Source organism: Triturus cristatus, chromosome 10 (genome assembly GCF_964204655.1).
Source record: "Triturus cristatus chromosome 10, aTriCri1.1, whole genome shotgun sequence".
In the NCBI taxonomy this organism is placed as follows: domain Eukaryota; kingdom Metazoa; phylum Chordata; class Amphibia; order Caudata; family Salamandridae; genus Triturus; species Triturus cristatus.
Genome location: NC_140593.1, coordinates 258214103 through 258233485, shown reverse-complemented (window position 1 = coordinate 258233485; position 19383 = coordinate 258214103). Strand labels below are relative to the sequence as shown.

General features: G+C 43.5%; 1 protein-coding gene across 1 annotated transcript in view; it reads right to left on the bottom strand.

The window, feature by feature from the left end:
- ABCB5 (ATP binding cassette subfamily B member 5) overlaps positions 1 to 19383 on the bottom strand; it is an 837677-nt gene that overhangs the window by 94753 nt on the left and 723541 nt on the right. The window contains exon 24 of the mRNA XM_085630938.1: positions 4945 to 5085. Within this exon, the coding sequence (XP_085487064.1) occupies positions 4945 to 5085 (141 nt within the window). The remainder of the gene's footprint in view (positions 1 to 4944; positions 5086 to 19383) is intronic.

The following is a 19383-nucleotide window of genomic DNA, read 5'->3' as shown; positions in this document are numbered from 1 at the left end:
AGATATGTGCAAAACCCGCAGGTTATGCGGTGGAAACCCAACCTTCAAAACTTCTGACATCTATAAAATGGGGGGCCGCTGGTCGACAGGTTGCACAGACCATTCTTAAGTAGGACCTCTATCCGCACTGAGCTGTTTATCGGGATATTTCCCAGGCCCGGCACGAGGCCGCCTCCTTAAAGAGGAAAGAAAGTGACTCGGCCCAGATTAGCGAGTCTGAGGTCAGCCGAAGGGTCGTGCGCGAGCCGATTTAGATAGTGGGCAGGGTTTGAAGCAGTGGAATCGGATGAGATGTCAGATGAGTGTCGGCAAAGTAAGAGCTGGGCTCTAGCACTGTACAGTCAACTGTAGGTACTCGACTCTCTCTGAATTCTTAAAAAATTAGAAGGATCCCAGCAGGTATGTTTAGTCCTTTTTCATTCAACAATTGCTAGATTGGTGGTGTAGCTAGGATTTAATGCAAAGACTGAAATCGATTACCAGCGAACAGTCAAAAGCTAGAAAAAAAAATGACAACCTAATCAGGGTGAGTTGACAGATATGACTCTAGCAGCTGGTGCAATGGACAGCTTTTACCCGTTAGTCCTGGTGTAGCTGCACTTGTTGAACTACATACAATAGATAAAGTGCTGTATTCCCTATCTCCTGGCCAAGGAGGAGGAGCCCTTTTCCTATGTTCCTAGCTAGCTCCGCAACCTTTGCTGCTGTGTACCCTCCCACCTCCATCCTTGTACAGCACCACGTTTCATTGCAGCTAGGTTTACGTTATCTAACCACACATGCAGACACCGTGCTTGCTTCAGACATGTGTGCAGCTTGCAGGCGCCATGCTTGGCATGCCACCAGAATCCACCTTTTTCTCAGTGGGAGAACCCCCCCCATCCCCCGTAGGTTGTACCGGGATCGCTCGCTACCTACGTTCGCCGCAGTGCAATACGACAATTATTTTATGCCTTACCACTTTCAAATGTCACCAGCCGCCACTGCTCATCAGCCAGGCTAGTTTGAATCGAGTAGCACAGTGAGCCCAGGACTAAAGTCTGGGCATACCCTTCCCACTTAGGGTGGCAAAAGGGACAAATGATAGACGAAATGCTAAACAACATAAACATTCACCCTAGTCACAAAAATCAGGGTGTAATCCAACGTTCTTTTGCTCACTATCCCACCCCAATTTGGACCCAGCAATTTGCAAATAAGTCTTGACCCTGTACCTCATGGGAACTGTCAAGCTAGGCCCTCTGGAATTATTCACAGAGAGGCTCTCCTTTGAAGTGCTGTGAGGAAGAGACCAGGTAGCTGGGGTTTCTGGTGGCATGGTTTCTCGTAACTTTAAGTCACCAACTTGAAATATCCCCAACTACTTCTCAGGATTATTGGGACAGGGGTGGAAATATCATGGGTCCTTCCAGGATTGTGTTGCTCAAAAATGAATTTACCATAATAAAAAAGAAAAAAGGAGTTTAGAAAAACAGGAACAGTTGGTTTAATTAAACACTTCGGCTGGGAGCCTCGACCTTGCTTGGACAAAATTGGGGCCAGTGAGCAACATGTCCAGATGTCAGGCATGAGGTGTGCATGATCACTGCATGTACTGTGTGTGCTCTGTCTTAATTGCCTGTGTGTTCCTAACTTCATGTGGAATCTACATTTATGATGTTTTGGGAATACGAGTATCCCTCTTTCCATGTTTGCTTTATTGGGGCCAATCTCCCTGCACCATTGTGGTGTCGCTGTACTTATCTGGATAATAGACCTGGGTTTCCTGTTCTCGCTTTTGTCTGGCAGCTAGGTGCCACTTCACCTGCAATGTGTCAATCAGCAAACTCGGGCCTATTTTGCAGAGCCTACCCGACCCCATATTTCTGAGTCAGGGTTGATGGAGAGTTTGTGACAGGCAAGTTTGTTCATAGAGATGCGATTTCGCTTGTATATGCGAGTGTATCATTATACACATTGGCATCAATTTTATCAATTTTTATATTTGGACAGAGGTGTCTAACTTAGGGAGCTTTCCATCCTACTTACTCTACATAGGAGGGAGAATTTTGATATTACAGGACCCTTTGTGGGGTACTGGAGCATCCTGGACTAAGATGTGATGTGACTCTGAGCATTCACCTCCCAAAGGTCAGTGGCACTAGCCTGCATACATCCTCTAAGACACAGAAGCGATAGGTACCAACCATCTACCTCTAACTGTCATGCGTAAGGAGCAGAGATAAGCCTATTCCCTACAATGTCTTTTTGTGAACTTCTTTTTTGTTGGCCATAAGATTGTGCCCATATTTGTTATCATTATACCTCAGCACTCTTGCCTGCTGCTATATCAATTTAGTGATTGTGGAGATACTAGCAGTTAAACCCTCAACCACATGAACTTGTATTTTGTTCCTCACTGTTTTCCTTGAACTGTTGGCAATCCCCAACTTTGCAGAAACCCATTAGTATTTGATGGTCTGCAAGATACAGCAACACTTCTCATGGAAAAATTCTAACTTGGATCAGCATTCGTAAAGATACTTGGCTTTATTTACAGTTTGACAGAGTGAGAGCACTGCTGTAAATTTTGTCTGAAGTAATGTCTTTGAACTAAAATTCTCCTGTACTTTTTTGATAAAGAGCTTTATGCTCAGCTACTGCAAAAAATGACCATTCTTCTCCAGGCAGACACCTCAACAGGCATACGTCATACCTTTCTTGTCATAGTTCTTAGCTGGAGGAGATCTAATTACAGATGATGAGGGAGGTGGGTGCCTAGTAGAACTGATGTAAAGACTTTATGGTTGGAGGCAAAAGTCAACAAACTATCTAGAAATTATTTTTGGTACATTTGTACTAGAAATCTAAGTTCATCAATAAATTAGATGTTCTCAGTTTAGTAAATAGATTCCTGAATGGTATTTCTATTTTCATTCTCCAAAAAGTTTTACAATGATATATTAAAGTAGGCTTTGACGATTGGAATGCTATTGTAGTCTGCACTAAAAATAGACCTTCACGTCCTTGTTACTTGTGACATATGGCCTTAAGATACTTTGCAAATTATGCTCATACATAGCCTTGCAGACTGCACAAGACTCATTAAGTTTGACCTATGAATGAATTTAGTAATCCTAAACCCTGAACATATTGTTACCAACCCAAATGGTTTCTCCAATGGTATTCCTTGCTATCAAATGTAAAATACCTGTGGAAATCAGATGTAACACCCACGATTCCTCCTTCCTGACTGAAGGTTTACCTGGAGAGTTCAGCTGCACTGAGCAGCTAGAGTCCACAAAGTAGATTGTATAGGCCTGTGTTGATTCCAACTTCTTGTAAGCCAGATTGTAACCAGGCCCACAAGCGATAACTCATAATGAGGGTGTTTCATTACTTTGAAGTGAGAGATAGGCTTAGCCAAACAGCTTTTACATGTTATGCTAATTTAGCTGCCTGATCTGTAGTGGTACGGAGCTGCTGTTCAGCTCTACTTCTATGCCATTAAAATCTCTTATGTGAGTGGTGCAAAGCCGCATGATTCGTGGATTATTACTTTGAATAAACATAAAAATCAAGTATGCCAATTTACATTTGACAATTCTTTGCCATGCCTAATCACTGAGAGTCTGAACTTGGAAGTGAGTAGCAGCCTACCAGTTCCCAAATGTCAACATATGACAGCAATTCACTCAAAAAAATAAAGAAAATGGCCGACCCACATACCAAATGGATTTACCTACTGAGGTGCAAGGTTTTGTTTTGCGATGGAAAGTTGGGGATGTGATGGATTAAAAATAATGTAGGAGATAAGATGGTGATAGCAGTTGGTTATAAACTAAAGTAGACACATGGCATTAATAGTAAAGGTCTGAGAGAACATTGAGGGCATACCATGGATACCCAATCTGAGGCTGGGAGGAATGTAAGGGGGCAGGGAGAGGCCAAGTACTCAATTGAAAGATTTATGAACAACCTCCAGTGTAAATGATTCATTTAGGGAGTAGTCTGTGAACCTACAGTTGTACCCACTGACTAAATTTGCTTTGAGAAATAATTCTGGCAGTACCTTGAAATGCTTGCTAAAATCTCTTGGCACATTGATCACGATAACATGGAAAGGCTATGTTAAGATACCCGAGGATGTAAATTCCACATTTACTACTTGACAGCACCCAGGTTAAGGTCAATTAACAATTTTACTGATTTCTTTCTACACCTATACGTCACAATTAGGTGCAATCATTTTAAAGATGGTGGAATGATTAAGGTTTTGGGGTAATTTAGGGAGGACAGTTACGTTAACTTAAAAAAGGAACAGGTAGCATGAAAGGTATGGTGGTGCAGTGATGAAAATAAGTAATCTGGGGATATGAGCATGGGGATCATTTCTAAACGGACTTGTTGGGATGCTGAAAATTTGAAAGTAATGGTGAAAATTATGTCAGGGAAGGTAAATGTATTTCGTAAACTACAATTTTACCATAAGTATTAATCAAATCACACTATATTTAAACAATTAAAGAAGTGATGACTGAGAGCGCCGTTGTTGTCATTCCATTTATCAAGTATACTGTCCTAAGTACATTTGAAGTTACTGTTAAAACAGGAGCATATTCAGTTTTCCAATGGTGGTTGAACAAGGCTTCGCCTAAAGTAAATATTCTTAATGGCTAACTTAAAATTCTTTTAGCATAGTATTCTATAGTTCAGTTTGCTCAAGCTGCATTACACTACATTACTGTACTTCTTTCTGTGATAAAATGTATTCCATGTTTGTCGTTTATTTTAGATCAATCCTAGAAAAATAAATTAAAATCAATTATCTAAAATCTGTTATGCTCTAAATTAATTTTAAAGGTTAATTTCCCAGAAGAGTCATAGCATCTAAACATGGATAGAAACAACCAGGCTAAATGCATGTGTATTGACTCCCAGAAAGACCAGTAAAAAGATACTTACATAAAGATTTTCTCAAAATTTGTGTAGCAATGCACAATCAGCCAGGCTCCTAATCTGAAAACAATTGCGGTAACAAAGAACTGAATTGATTGGGACATTCCATAAACTAATCCATTAACGGGGCCTCCTTTACGCGCATCCCTGTGCAGGAAGAAAGGGAGAAGGATAACATTTACTAGTGAGATTAAACAGCATGGCTAACAAAGTGTATTACAGTATGTAGATAAAGCTATCGTGATTCGACTGCAGAAATTATTATGACAATTGTAATTTTACGTATTTTAAAAAGTGTTCAGAATTCGTGGCCACGAATTCCAAAGTTATTGGAGACCAAAGCTGAACCTAATAATTCAAATAGTTCGTGTTCACTTTTACTCAAATCTAAAATAACATTGAGATGCTGAATACAAAAGTAGATATTTCAGGGCAAAGACGCATTGGAACACATGTAGAAATGCACTTTTGTAAAGTATTTAAGCATGCATAAAACAGATTTATGACTGAAGAGGGTGGATTTCATTAGGTTTCCTGAAGATGCTGTTCTTAAAGAGGTCATTCGATGGAGAGAACAGTCAATTTATATTTGCAAAAGGAGTCAGATGGACTTTGAAATTTGAATTGTAGACCCGGAAGTGGGGAGAGGCAAGATGGCGGTCGCTTGAGACCGTAGGTGCACAGAGCACAGAGAGTTGGAGAAATCTATAATGCTGCATTAAAAAACTCAGAGGGATGAATCCAGCAATCTATAGCACGGAGCTGCAATATTCCCGAAGGTCCAACAGGAGCAACCTACATCTACTGGGTAGAGCAAGTTGCTTGCGGTGCTACGGCACTTCTGCAGAATAACCTCTGAGGTTGCCACAATCCACCATAAAGGATCCTACCTGACAGCGGCGTCCGGAGCTGAAGCTGGGTTTGCGGAGACTGCTGGAACTGCCAAGATGGGTCCCAAGATGACAGCTGGGGCTGCTAAGGCAAGAACAGCCCGGCTCGCTCTGAGGGGAACGTCGGAAACTGGCGACGCAAGCATGGAGACCGCAGTTTCGGTAGCAGGGGGGTCGCCTGCACAGACTCCGAGACAGGGGCTTTGGGGGACGGTAGCTGACCCAAACCCAGAGAAAAGAGGAAGAGGCGGGGCGACTCTGAAAGGATGCCCAGCCGGCCCTACTGTGGTTGATCTGCTGAGGGGGCCAGCCGGGAAAACAGCTCCGGGTCACGAAGAAAGGATCCAGGGCAAGGTCTGCCTCGAAGCAACTGTGAATGCAGTGAACGCTGGGGAGGTGCCGAGCGCGGAGCGAGACGAGCATGATGAGCAGAGTGAGGAGCAGAATCCCCTCACTATGGAGACAGATGGTCAGGACTGGGGGCCGGCTAGCACCGAAGTAGGCCCGGGGGCACCCCCTCCAGCCTCTGACTCTGATTAATACCGGGGGTATAGACTCTACTATGCTGAATATACCGACCAATATGCCAATGACTGAGAAGGCTGTGAAAGTCCCTAACATAGACGACTCAGGAAAGGCTGATGTGGTTGGTGGGGCTGAGGGGGAGCAAGCTTGCATGCAAGACACTTCAACCACACTACCCCAAGAGCAACCAACTAGCACTGACTTCAACACTGTTTTTATAAATCAGCCTCAAGAAGCACCTAAGGCTAGTAAAGACAATATTGACCATGTGGAACTGGATAAGGAGTCTAGCGACTTTTTCTTTTCCATATCGAATGGTGGCGAATGGTCAGAGGACTCGTAAGTAGACACTACAGATTTGAGCAATAGTGATTTGGAGGAGGCTGATGGTTGTAAATCTAAAACTGCTCTGAGAAGAACAAAAAGTAGACAGGGAGGGAAGGATCTCACCTGGGACTATACCCCCACAAATCAACTTACCAGTCCTGTGCCTATCGCCCAACCCGATTCCGATCCATTCGGGTCAATTCCTCCATCATTAGAGGCTATCTTCCAGGCTATTTCAATGCACCGTGAAGAAACGCGCCAAGATGGAAAAGGCCAAGGTTGAGGTTGCCATGCGTAAGATGCAAGGGTGGTGCGTAAACTGACCAAGACTTGCAGTGTATTCGGGGAACGGCTGACTGACCTCGAGTCTAGGATAGTCACTACCGAATCAGACCTTGCCACAAATCAAACGTTAGTAGATTCTCATGAGGCACAGCTAGCTGACGTCAAGTGGAAGCTGGAGGAGTTTGAGAAGCGCAGGCGGAGGAACAACCTGCGGGTGCTTGGGATTCCTGAGGGGGTTGAGGGGGCTGATCTTCGCTCATATGTAGTGGACTTGCTACGAGATTCACTTCCAGAACTTACTGATTGGAACTGGGCTCTAGAGGTGCAATGTGCCCATCGTGTCCCCTTTGTTCAGAAACAGCCAGCTAGGGTAGGGGCTCTCCCCCATGCCATCCTAGTGTATTTTGGCAATTTCTTGTTATGCCAAGCTGTTTTTGAGAAAGCAAGGCCAGAAGCAAAAAGAACCAGGAATGAGATCTCTTATTTTGTCCGTCCTGATTGCTGCGACAGCTCATTAAGCCATTCCAGGACAAAAAGGCGCAAGCCTTCTTAAACAATCCAGCCCGACTAAAGGTGATCTGGGGGGCAAACAAAACTCTTTCGGTCGGAAATAAAAGCTAAAGAATACCTTGATGGTTTGTCTGGCTAGGTGTGGATCAGTACTCAATGTACTAAATTGACCATGATTACTCAGAAGGGGGAAATTAGTGGGGGGGGGGGGAGAAAAAAAAGAATGTATATAAGAAATTGAATAAAAATGAATAAAATATTTGTTTATGGAACAGGTGAACCTAGGAGCTTGGGATTTTGGAATGCAGCATGTAGCTAAATAGCATAGGAAGGTCTTAGTATTAGGGCTCTCGATCTGTGTAGCACACTCTTCACAAACAGACTCAAGATTGAGTCCGAGTGCCTCATGTGGGGAGGTGGGGGTGCTAGGGAGGTGGGTGGGGGGAGATGGGGTGGAGACGGAAGGGAGAAGGGGGGAAAAGGAAGGGTGGGGGTAAAATGTGGGGTAAAAGAAAGCATATTCAGAAATAATAACGAAACAAAGAAACAGCCAAAAGAGAAACATAGGAGACAGAATAAGAGACAAAAGGTGGAGGAGGAAAATAGCAAGAGATCATCATTAGGAGGAATTTGGGAATCAGAAACTAAAATAGGATGGGGAGGATAACAATCTGCTCATGGAATGTAGCAGGATTGAATGATAGGGCAAAGAGGATAAGATGTGCTGGACTCATGAGGTTGAATTACATGGATGTAGTATGTTTACAGGAGACACACATTCCCTGGGGAAAAAGAGAAGTAGTGAGGTTTGGTGGGTATAATATCCTGGCATGTACAACTCAGACCTTGAATATCCGAGGGGTGGTCATCTTAGCAAAGACATCTTTAGGTTTGGCCAAACGCAAGGTCGTTGATGCTCTGGGGAGGTAGGCTATAGTAGAACTTGCGGTGCGAGGTACGGTATGCTCGATCTATGGATCAAACCAAGATGATCCCCAGATATTTGAAGATTTGGAAGTAGAACTTGCTACATGGCCGAACCCTGTAATTTTTTGCGGAGATTTTAACATCTCACTGGATACTGGATCCGGGCAGCAGAGACAAGGGGGGTATTCTGATGGAAAGCCTAGATTTTATGTGGCATTAAACTCCCTTAAGAATTGCCATGGTCTGGTGGACATCTGGGCTAAAACAAAACCAACTAACCCCGGTTACACGTATTTCTCATGTCGGCACAAAAAATATGTCAGGATTGATTACTTCTATGGTACTAGGGATTTATTAGAAAGAGCTGGGATTAAGAAACTTCCTAAAATAATATCAGATCATAACCCTCTGATTTTAGAATTTGAAATAGCTAGCTTTAAGAGACCACGGAGTAAATGGACGTTCGATAGGAAATTACTAGTGAACAGTGAATATATTGAGTTTATTAAAAAGTGGGTGCAAGAATTTTTTTATATTAACATATCTAGCGCTAGCAGGGGGGTTGTGTGGGACTCTTTTAAGGCCCCTCTTTTAGGTGAAAATATTAGCTTTGTTGCCAGCGCTAAAACGCAGCGGGAGATTAAGAAACAACAACTATCGTGGGTTTTGGCCAGAGCTGAGGAGGAGCATGTTTCGACAATAATACTGGGACAAGAGGGGTATCAAATCCTGTATTGAATAATTGCTTTAAAAGCTGAATTAAATAATTGGTTAACACAGATATCAGCAGAGGAATATCAATCGCACCGGAATAGCACCTATGAAAATGGTGAGCAAGTTGTAGGAGGCTAGCTCTTCGTACCAGGCAGTGGATATCTTTAAATTCAATATCTTCTATTAAAATAGATGGACACGTATATTTTGAAACCAAAGGGTTTCAAAACTATTATCAAATTCTGTACCAGGATGATATTAAAAAAGGCCGAGCAGAAGTTGTACAGGGCATAGCAGGGCTGGTAGTTGGCACCTAACACTGGGGGGGGTGGGGGTATGGATAGGCCAACCAGAGAAGAGCTAGAAGGACAAATCACTCTAGAGGAAGTTAAGCTAGCGCTGTTAGAAATGGCATCAGGGAAGGCTGCTGGTCCTGACAGGATTCCACTGGAGGTCTATAAGATCCTAGGAACAGTTATAGCGCCTCTTCTTCTTGATTTGTTTAGGGGCATACAGTATAATGGAACCCCCCCTGAGTCCTGGAAGGAGACAGATATCATAATCTTTCCTAAAAAAGGAAAACGGGTAGATAATCCATCTTCTTATCAGCCAATCTCCCTGATCAACTCAGACACAAAAATGTATTCTAAAATCCTGGCCAATCGGCGGGTTATAGAACATCTGGTCTCCCCCTGGCAACACGGTTTTATCCCTGGTAAAGGAACAACTGATCACACCCGTAGAGTTATTTCTCTTTTTGTCACCATAATCGGGACTGGGGGGCCTGATGACTATGATCCTCCTCGATGCCGAAAAGGCCTTTGAACGGGTGTCTTGGGAGTTTTTATGGGGGGATACTGGAGCTAAACGGTTATGGATCGCAGTTTATAAAGGCAATCAAGGCAATGTACTATCAACCAAGAGCCCGACTGCAAATTATGGGGAGGGAATCTAACAAAATTAATATAAGAAGGGGGACCAGGCAGGGATGCCCTTGCTCTGCAATTTTCTTTGCTTTAAATATTAATCCCCTAGTGGTTAAGCTCCTACAGGCTCGGAAGATAAAAACCAATAATAACTGGTGGGTACGAGACTAAATATTGGCGTTCGCCGATGATGTTGCGGTGTTAACTACGAATCCAGCTGAGGCAGTCGGAGAAATAAATAAGATTGCTGAGAGTTATGGGCTCCTCTCTGGATACACATTGAACAAGGGGAAAATGATTGTGTTATGCACAGATAATATAGATTTCAATGACCCTAGGAAAGCAAATACAGCGGTGTATCTTGGGGTCCGAATAAGTTCTAAGGTGGACGAAATTATTAAATGCAACTTCAAGCCTCTGATCAAATCTATAGGTAATGGCTTAAGGAGAGTTAACAGGCTACATCTGTCTATTATAGGGAGGGGGAATTTTTTTTAAATGACCATGCTGCCAAAAATACTGTATTTGTTTCGCGCAATACCGCTGGCTCTGGAAGATAGTATATGGAGGGCACTGGAGTCAGCCTTTTCTAACTTTATATGCCAATACGGGAAGGTAAGGAGGGCTCTGAAATATCTGGCTCTACCGCAAGACAGGGGTGGTCTTGCTACCCCCAATATCCCTTTATATTACTGGGCGGCTCTTCGCCATAAAATGGTCACCCTGTTTGCAGTGGATAATAATAATGCGAGGCCCTAGAATACCCGCAATTTACAAACTCTCTATTGGGAATGAAGCTTCAGGGTTGCTACTGAGATAACTGGAACCGAGCTATTACAAGAAGGTACGGTTTAAAGTAATATCTAGCTCATGGAAAATTTGGAAGCAGATCTCTAAATTTATGGCAATTACAAAAATTTGTAGATATGCCCCCCTGTGGGGCTCATCATTATTTCCATCCCAGGTTAATGACGCTATGAGGAAGAAGTGAGAAAGGTATGGGGTAGGAACAATTGGGGACTTCTCCGGGGGGAGAGCAAGATTTTCAATTTACTAGGCTACAGCGGGTCTTTGGTATATCGGATAACCAATACTTTACATGTGTTCAGATTAGGAGCATCCTCACCCTATGTAGTCCTAAAATTAAGCTTGACAAGATACCACTCTTGGAAACTATAACTAGGAAATTTAGCAGAATTAGGAATTTTTACAGTCTACTTCTTGACAAAGTCCCAGACGACCTGGAAAAAACTGAAACAACCTGGGCAGTGAAATTGGGAAACCCGGATGTCGATATCTATATGAGCCTTTCTTTAACTGACAAGATACTTTTATCTTTAAGCTTAAAAGCTCAATTGTACAAAACTATATTTAACCTTTATTTTACACCTTCCAAACTGTATAGATGGGGGAAAAGGAAAGATGATAAATGCCCCAGATGTGGGTTAGGACCACGCCACCCTGATTCATATGCTGTATGATTGCGATAGATTGGATTTATTAAAAGAAGGGTTGCTAGGCTTCTGGGAGGAACTATTCGGTCATAGACTAGAACTAACCCCTACTTTGTTGATTCTGGGGTATGATAGCTCCATGGGTCTTAATACCGAACAGGAATATTGTCTCTTTCTGGGGACAGCTTTATTTAGGATATTGCTAGTCGCTAGATGGAAAGATGCAGAACCACCAACTTTTCATATGTGGCTTGCTAGGCTTCTCGGAATTTACAATCAAGAGATGGCCATCCATGCCTGTAGGGGCTGACAGGCCAGAATCCGGGGGAAGAAGGTTTGGGCGCATATCGCCGAATGGAGTAGAGATGCAAGGGTGGCCTAGGAGAAAGCAAATTAGGGTTAAGCAGTAATGAATTGCTTTGCCTTTTAGATATTCCCAAATGTATAGTTTTGGATTACCTATTTTATGATGGACTAAGCTGTTTTTTATACGAATGTAGTGCTTTTCGAATCTGCCTATACTGTATTATTTGTTTTTTATGACTACTCTTTTGTACTGTACTAACTATTTTTTTCTGATCATTGAGTGGTATTTGCTGTATTTGTATTTTCTGGAAATGCAAAATTAAAAAAAAAAATTAAAAATTGATTTGTATGTATGTTTGAAAGGCAAAAGGGCAACTTTTGATTTCCCTACACCTTTATATCCATTTGTTAAATATGCACAGCTTTTTTCAAAGTTTCAGAATCTTTTATTAATTGCATTCCATGAAGGGAGATCTGTTTAGGAGGAGTCAGACCAGTGTTAATTTGGCACTGTTTGACCAACCAACCGTTTTCTGTTACTATTCTAAGCTTCAAGCTGATCCGTAAGTAGGAACAATGTTATTTTTTATTTTATTTTTTATTATATTCATTAGCCAATAGCCATTTGCATAAAACAAACTACATTGACAAAAATAGAAAGAACAGGAGAGAACACAACAATTGAAACATAAGGTTTGGATGCTTCCTCCAATCACTTTTGAAATTAAATACATAAAAATTATTTCAGAGGGTAAATAAATGGTAGTACTATCACATAGCAACATCCCGAAGATTATCTTTAACCTGTTCATGATGATAAATGTTCTATAAGAGCCCCCCAAATCTTGATACCCAGTCTCCGTTTCTGTAGCCCTTTAATAGCATATAGACTGGTTTCGAGTTTACATGTAGCATATAACATTCCTTTCCACATTTCGGAGGTAGGGGGTTCTTTCTGCTGCCATAATGATGCTATACATAATCTAGCCACTGCAACGTAAATTTAATATCTAAAGGCATACATTTCCTGTGCTAGCATACCATCTTCTAAAACCCACAGCAACATAACTGTAGGGGTTATCACAATCTGTGCCCCTGTGACTTCCATCAAAGAAGATCTGCATCTTATTAATTAACTGTTTCAAATCTGAACATGTTGAAAACATATGGACTATATTTGCCTGATCCATCCCACACCGAGTGCATTTATCTTCATTTAAGCCACCCCATCTAGCAGTTTTTGCCGGAGTATAGTATAAATTGAATATGGTCTTGTATTGTTGTGTTTTAAGAATGAATGAGATTAAAATCGTATCAACTAATATGATAGATTCTTGTAAGATGTTTCCTCCAAGTGAAAGCCTGGTGTTCCATTTAGCATTCTGTACCTCTAGATCATCATTTTGTGTAGCGATAAGTGTTTGATATAGGTTACCAATCCCTCCCAGGCTCCACACTACTTCTAACAGGTTATTTTTCTGTGCCAAACGTGAAATATCCCCTCTTTTCAACAAATAAACACGAATTTGCAGGTATTTAAAAAAATCAGCTTTGTAACGCTGCACTGGGTGAAACGCTCAGAGAAACGATACAATATTTCAGCTCTCTTCTGATGCTCCGCTACATTGTCTTGCCGTTATTCACGCTCCTTCTGGGATTCCTGTCTCCGATTCTGAGAGAGAGCAGGACACGAGCACTACAGATCTGCTTTTTAAACCGGGGAATCGCAAGAGGTGGAAGACACACTGCACTAGGAAGCAAACTTAATCTTTTCTACTATTTTTGTTACTGTGCTACTCGGGTCCCTTGGTATGTACCTCAAGGTATATTTCCTTAATTAGAAAGCCACATCAGAAGCAACAGATGTCACCCAGGGCCCCCGGAGTTGGGAAAAGCAAAGGTGCCCCAGCCCATGCCAAACAGCAACACTTTAGGGGAGGTTGCTGCACCTAACAACTCAACAAAAGGTAAAAGGGAAACTAACTATTTAAAATGGGCTACTGGAAAAACCAGGAGCAGTGGGGGTATTCAGGGGCAAAGGAGGGTACTCAACCAACAAAATAGTAGAAATGCTTGTGGGACCTAAGACACTATCTACGAATTCTGACGCTACTTTGAGTGATGCCCCAACCCCCACACCCCACACAGGGCCTGAACCAGATCACTTGCTTGTAGATGTATGGGAGCACCTGAACCCTGGAGATAACCCGGGGGAGCCTCAAGAAAGTGGCACTCTTTTTCAAAGAGAGACATCGTTTGGCGAGCAGATTATGGACCAAAATAATACAGAGGTCTCAGTGGCTTTGGAAAAACTACCCGCCGATTTACTTACTTTTGCACCACCCTCTGAAGATACTGCTAGCACCCCAGATTCAGACTCCATTAAGTCGATAATTGCAAGTGGCAATGGGGTAAACCATCTAACAAAAGGCTTCAGAGGTCTTTGGACTCCAGAAGTTAGTGGTGAACACTTCTACTCGGTCTCAGACGGCTCTCTATCCACCTCTGATGGAGAAGAAATCAGCTCCAGCTCTAGCAAAGATATTAGTATTGACCCTTCTAAAGACACAGGGACGGTACAACGTTAGGCAAAGAATAGAAACCTCCCCAAAAGATGGAGCCAGCTTAAGTGGAACTATTCAGATTCGCAAATTTCTTATCCCGCATGTGAAGGAGGGGAACAGGTCTGGGAAATTGCTAAATCTGTAGCAGAACCTATGACAAAACCCTCCCTATCTTCAATTTTGGCTTCTATCAAGAACTTTCAAGAAGAGGTCCGCTCCGACAATCGAGCCGCTAAGGGGGCAGCCAAAAAGCTACAGGGGGGCCTGCGAAAACTGAACAAACTATGTACTGACATAATCGACGGGGTTAGTATGGTCGTGGGTCGCACAGAGAGCCTAGAAACAGAGGTAACCACTTTGAAGAATCTAGGGTCGGCTCATGAGGCATGTCTGGCAGATGTTAGGATAAAAATGGAGAAACAGGAAAACCATCAACGCAGGAACAACCTCCGACTAATAGGCATTCCGGAAGGAGCTGAAGGTGATGATCCAAGACGCTACATTGTTCAATTACTACGGGAAGCTTTCCTGAATCAAACAAACTGAAACTGGGATTACGAAATCCAGTAAGCGCACCGATTTCTCTTCAACATTAAACCGAATCGAAGTGGTAGGAACCCTTCTGATGGAAAGCCTAGAGCATTTTTAGTGTTCTTTGGAAACTCCCTCCTTAGACAATTTGTATACGATCAGGCCTTTCCGAACTCTCCGAAAGTGGCTAATGGGACGATGTTTTTCGCCAAACCTAACTTTTGCCATACAACGGTTGAGCGCAGGTGGCATCTGCACCAATTAATCACCCCATTTCAACAGCTAGGTGCCCAAGTGTTTTTAATGAATCCTGCCAGACTGAAGGTGATTCTGAATGGGACCACACAAATCTTCATGTCTGAGGTCAAGGCAGGGGAGTACCTAGGGGAGATTAAGGTGAAAAAAAAAGATAATAAATAAAAGTCTAGAGGGGGAGAAATGTCAGGGAAAAAGTGTAAAGCGATAAATCAGGAAAACAAACCTAACAACCTGGTGGTGTAATCTGACTTTTATTTTGTAAATTTGGGCGACTTGCCCTTTGGGGCTTAGAAATTTGAGATATAAGGCCGATAATGCCTCTTGTTTAACTTAAGGGCGTAGCCTAGCGGCAATGTATCCCAATTGACAACCATCATTCAGGGTTCCCCTGATTGCTCTTATTGTGGGGGGGGGGAGGGGAGGGGATAGGGAGGGGTCATGAACTGTTGGCGAAGGAGCTTACGATACTGGTAAATTTGATGTCAGATAATGAAAATAAAATGCAAAAAAAAAGGGTAAATCACAAGATAAAAGAAATGAAAAGAAAACAGCAAAAGGGAAGAAATGTGCAAAAAAGTTAAAATATTAGCATATTGTGGGATTCACCAAAAGTTTGATAGCACAGGATATGCAGCTAGGGAAAAAGTAGCAAAAAATGTCAGATAATATGAATAATCCATGTTCCTTAAAAATTGTGTCCGTTAATATATGTGGCGTGTTAGACCTGTCAGCCCTTTGGGTGGTCCCTCCTCATCATTATTTATTTTGTCCCACTTTTGCCTCAAACCCTGTTAGAATTTTTCCTTTTTGGGAACCACCAGACTTTTTAGTGTTGATGCAGATTCAGGGAGCCATTTTATCTACCCCTGGAACTTCTGTCTGAGGGCCTGGAGCACAAAATGGTGGCCACCTGTGACATCATCAGACCCACTGGAACCTACCAGCACCTTCCAGAACATTCCAGAACCCTGTGACAGTTGGAGGCGGTTTAGAATGTTGGGAAGCTAAGACAGAGAGTTGACAGTTGGAGCTGGCAGTTGGCACCTGACTGGTGAAGAGAGAGCAGCAGAAACCCGAAGGAGGAAGGAGTGAGGCAGCAGGGGTGGAAACTTGTGCCTGGAGTGGGGTCCATAAACCCACCCTTGATACTAGTCCCTACTGACTGAGCCCAGCCTGGAGCCCTGTGTGGGAAGAAGCAAAAAAAACCATCTTAAGGACCTGGACAGCAGGAACAGGCCTTAGAAGCAAAGAACAGCAAAGTCCTGACCTGATTATTGGTTTTCCTGGAGACCGACGTCGAGAAGCCTAGAGACCTGGAGCCTGAGGTGGAGAAGCGGCGCTGACTGGAAAAGCAGACGTTGTACCCGGAGCCGCCAGAGGTCGAGAGAGGGTGCCGACGGAGGTCGTAGAGAGTACCAGAGGTCGAGGAGGAAGTCACCCGAGGTCGAGTGAGCGGCGTCGACGGGGGAGTGAAGTCCGCCCTCCGGAGTCGCCGGAGACCGAGGTGAAGCGTGCCGGACGTCGGGAGTGGAGATCGCACTCCGGAGTCGCCGGAACTTGAGGAGAGGAGCACCGGAGGTCGGGAGTGGAGGTCGCACTCCGGAGTCGCCGGAACCTGAGGAGAGGAGCACCGGAGGTCGGGAGTGGGGACCGCACTCCGGAGCCGCCGGAAGACGACATCGAGCCAAGGCCGGCCGACGTCATCGAACCTGAGATCGCCAATGGACCGGAGCCGCCCTAAGTCGACATCGAGCCAAGAATGCCCGACGTCATCGAACCGGAGGTCGAGATCGAGCCAAGGCCGCCGACATCGAACCGGAACCGCCTACCGGCGTCGTCAAGAACTGACATTGCGCCGAGGCCGCCGACAACGAACCGGAACCGCCTCACGGCGTTGACACGACTCCAGCGGCGTCGGAGCTTCAGAAAAAGGGCAGTAAGTGGAATAGAGGGCGCCTAAGGCCCTGTGGAATCCTGAGAGACTACCCTAGGGGCTAGAGAGGTGCTGGAACCAGCTGGATTGCGCCAGGGGTGAGCTGAGACTAATTCAGAGGGGTTGTGTAGAGTGAGAGAGCCAGGTCTCTAGAATTCCCCCCCTTTATCTACCTCAGTTTGGGCCTCAGCCTTGTCCAAGCCAGGGAATAGACACCCTCAAGCCATCCACCCAACCACAAGCTGTGACTGGGCCAAATCAGCCCATAGAAATCTAAATGTGATCTGATTCTATAAGTGTCACTGTCAGCTTTTAATTATTTATTGAGAGCACTGTATTTATTGTATTTAACCTATTTATTGCTTCACTGTATTTATTGTTCCACAGTATTTATTGTCGCACAATATTTATTGGCTTGCAGTATTTATTGCCTCATAATATTGAATTGCCTGTATGTAATGCACTTATATTTATGCCTTAATTATTTATGATCTCCCCTATTTATTGAATCATTAAGACAGTATATATGTGACGTACCCTTCCACAGAAAAAAGCCTTGTATATGGTGATTGTGTTATTATTTATTTAATCAGTAACTAAGAGAAAAAGAAGATAAACAGAGATATTTACATAATTTTTACGGTGTAGTCGTTTTTGGAACGGATGCACGCATGGTTATTGTATGGATATGACGTATGCTTAGCACGGTGCCTGATTCCTGACCACTCGAGCCAAGCTACCACTGTGTGTGTCTGGAGAGACCCCGTTACCACCACCCTTTCCGGTGTGGGAGTGGGGTATTTCCAACATGGCCTAAATGATGCCTTGAAACGGCGGAAAGTAGCTCAGGGTCTACGTTTTTTGGGAGCTGAACTTATCACCCTGCAAGAAACACATGTGGAGGGATCCCAGAAGCACTTATTAAACTCATTGGGGTATAGGGTTATAGGGGGAACCTCCCAGGGGGCAAAGACAAGAGGAGTTGGAGTGCTGGGTCAATATAGACATCCATTGACTTCCAACAGGGTAAAATCTGATCCTCTGGGTAGGTGGGTTATCACAGGGCGTCATCTCCCCCCTAACTCGGCTTTTACACTATGCTCCATATATGGGAGTAACACTGATGACCCTGGGGTCATTAACTGGATTACGGGCGAACTTACCCACTGGCCATTACCACTGGTAAGCTCTGGGGATCTGAATATTAATTTACCCAGCACCTGGAAGGCAACCAATCATTTTTTCTTACACAGGCAGGAAGCCCAAAGTATATCAGGCCCACCTTAATTTAATACAAACACACGGGCTTAGTGACGTTTGGGCTAATCTAAAACCCACTCTTCCAGGGTACACATAATTCTCAGCCCCACACCTCTCACTTGCTAGATTAGATTATTTTCTTGTGTCTACATCAATACTCCAAAACTGCTCTATCGAGATGGCCCCACAATTTATGTCGGACCACAATCCCCTTATTTTGAACATTAGTGGGCTAGGGCTGAGGAGAGAAATCTCGAATTGGAGTTTTGAAAAAGCTCTATTGTATGATGAGGGTTACCGCTCACACATGCAGAGGTGGACTAAAGAGTTTTTGGAAATTAATATAGGGTCAGCAGCAGTAAGAACTGTATGGGACGCAATGAAGGCGGGCATTCGAGGCGAGACCCTGTGGTATTCCATCAGACAGAACAAAAAAGATAAAGCACAGCTAGCAAGGGCTCATGACAAAATGAGAAAATCAGAGGAAAAACTAATTTTAGCTGTTAATCTAGGGGCTGAAATTGAAAATGCTCAGTTGGTAGTAATAGCTAGTAAAGCAGAAATAGGGTCCGTATTTGCTGAAAAAATTGCTAAGAAATGGGTCTATGCCAGGGAAAAAATATACAAATGTGGCGATAACATCGGCCACCAACTTGCTCTCAGAATTAGACAACAGGTGTCTGCTAGTGAAATTCAGTCTATTCAGCTTAGTACTGGAGAGATCACAAAAGATGCAAGTAAGATCAGTAATGCATTTTGTGATTTTTACCATAATTTCTATTCAGAAGATAACATAGGGACATAGGGACATCAAAACTGAGAGAAGAGGAAAGTCTGGCCTATTTAGACCAGATTACCCTGGTGGCACTTAACCCCTAGGATTATGACCAACCCGGATGGGAAGAGATAGCCAAAGACTTAGGAAGCCTTCCGGATGGGAAAGCGACAGGTGCAGACCACATACCGGTGGAGTTTTATAAAATATTTGCCCCCCAGATTAAAAACATCCTTATTATACTGGTAGAATCTATCTTT